Source organism: Chrysoperla carnea, chromosome 1 (assembly GCF_905475395.1).
Source record: "Chrysoperla carnea chromosome 1, inChrCarn1.1, whole genome shotgun sequence".
Taxonomy (NCBI): domain Eukaryota; kingdom Metazoa; phylum Arthropoda; class Insecta; order Neuroptera; family Chrysopidae; genus Chrysoperla; species Chrysoperla carnea.
The window spans coordinates 138,925,069-138,927,466 of NC_058337.1; the positions used below are offsets into that span (position 1 = coordinate 138,925,069).

At 31.4% G+C, this 2,398-nt stretch overlaps 1 protein-coding gene across 1 annotated transcript; it reads left to right on the forward strand.

Annotated features, from left to right (window-relative positions):
- Nucleotides 1-668: 668 nt before the first annotated feature.
- LOC123295994 lies at nucleotides 669-1,865 on the forward strand. The gene has a single exon (XM_044877458.1). The coding sequence runs from the start codon at nucleotides 669-671 to the stop codon at nucleotides 1,863-1,865; it is 1,197 nt and encodes a 398-aa protein (XP_044733393.1).
- Nucleotides 1,866-2,398: the final 533 nt, after the last annotated feature.

Below are 2,398 nucleotides of genomic sequence, written 5' to 3' on the forward strand. Positions count from 1 at the left end.
AATGCTAATACAAATACATTAAAATGTGAAATAAAGTGTACTGTGATAATAAACTGTGAACCATCAGATTCTGTTTGTCGCATGTTGGGATTTAATAAACGAAAACTAGATGCAAATAAAAGGCATGAAAGTGACAATACAGTTAATATTTTACCTGTAGAAACAATTTATGTTCAATGTAATATTACAAATGGATCGTATCATAACAATGAAATCAGTCACACATTGTTTCATTTTTCACCAAATCTACCACCAGGTTATAAAATTGTGATACATCCTATGAATGTTATTTATTTACCAATCAACTGTCGAACTATAAGCAACATTACGCTCATGTTAGTGGACCAAACTGGTAAATTAGTTAACTTTCGAGGTGAAAACATTACAATTGGATTACACTTGAAAAAGATATAATGGGTTTTGTATTTAATCATCCTACACGTTATGCCGGAGGCAGTGTTTCTACAAACCGTCTGATAAAACAACCTCAATCGAGCAACAATAGAATAAAAAATCACAAACAGTTATCATACGAAAATAGAAAATTTCTTCAATCAATTGGCTTAAAACTAAAACGGCCAATTGTTGGGTAAAATTTAGTTGCTGGTTTAAAATAAAGAAATCAGTTATACGAATAAAATTCAATTGTATTAAGAAGAAGAAGAAGAATGGCAGAAATACTAGAAGTGACCAATGTACCTGAGTACGATAATGTTATTACAGGACTAGAGTATCACAACCACCAAGCTTATAATTCATCGAAATTTGAATCAAGCGATGAGAGTAGAATTTGCATTCAATCACAAGACTTGTACACATTACCAAGTGAAAGTGTTTTAAATATCGAAGGTCAAGTGACTGATGATGATGATACAAATACAGCCAGCTTCATATCGAATGCTATATCATTTATGTTTCATGAAATTCGTTATGAAATTGGTGGTAAGGTAATTGATGTGATTAATAACGTAGGCATCGTTAGCACTATAAAAAACTATCTATCCCTAAATCAAAATCAAAGTAAAGCTTTAGAGAATGCTGGCTTTGGTGAAAATTTTAAAAAGAATGCTGCTGGTTACTTCAATGTTCGTATTCCATTGAAAATGTATATGGGTTTTTTTGAAGATTATCCTAAAATTCTCGTAAACATGAAACAAGAAATCGTTATTGTTCGTGCAAATGATGATATTAATTGTTTTACCTCAACTGTCGCAACAAGCAAACCTAAAATTAAAATCAACAAATTAGAATGGTGTGTTCCATACGTTAAAGTGTCTGATAAAATGCGAGTCGAATTATACAACTTAGTCAATCAAAATGATGATTTGAGGTTATGGTTTCGATCAATGGAATGTCTACTTATACCAGAACTACCATTAACTGATAGACATGTATGGAGTGTTAAAACTAGTGTAGAATGTCCTAACTACGCTGTTATCTGTTTCCAAACAAATCGTGACCGCAACATTTTAAAAGATTCCAGTCAGTTTGACCATTGTAACATAACAAATTTGAAAGTCTATTTAAATGGTGAAGCCTACCCATATGTGAATTTGAATCTAAATTACACAAATAATCAAACAGCGTTACTGTATGAAATGTATTGCAATTTTCAAAAATCGTACTATAGACGCTCTATAACAGAACCATTGCTAGATAAAGAAACGTTTATAAATAAATCACCTCTATTTGTCATTGACTGTTCGAAGCACCCAGAGTCACTTAAATCTACAACAGTGGACTTGCGCGTTGAGTTTGAAGCTAGTGTTAATTTCCCAGCTAAAACGCGTGCGTATTGTATAGTGTTCCATGATCGATTATTTAAATACAATCCACTTACGAATATTGTGAATAGAGTAGTTTAAAATGGCGTACATAGTGGACGTACAGGGTTTCAAAGTAAACAATGAATTCATCGTTAAAGAACTTAGTTTTGTGGATACAAATGGGAACCATTTCGGACATTATGTATTCAAACCACCATTTCCATTTAACACATTAAGTGATTCAGATAAGAAACAAACAATTTGGCTCTCAAATAATTACCATGGCTTATACTGGAATCAAGGAGCCACCGATTATTGTGAGTTATCAACCATTTTAACACATATTGCTAATCATAATGTAATATACTGCAAAGGTGAAGAAAAGAAAATTTGGATTAAAAAATTAATTCGAAATTCAACAAGGGCAGTCCACATTGAAAATTTGGATGGTGGAAAACCACTTCATAAGAATGACAGTGTATCAAAAGCTCTATGCATCTATCAACATAAACATTGTACTACAAATATTATTATGTATTTATTACATTATTTTTTTAATAGATCTTTATACGGAGGTGCTTGTTGTTGATAAATTAGTGTTAATGATTAAAAAAGTTTTAACAATAAATAAT

Coding starts and splice junctions, on each gene's coding strand:
- LOC123295994 (XM_044877458.1), top strand. CDS start 669: ATGGCAGAAATACTAGAAGTGACCAATGTACCTGAGTACGATAATGTT.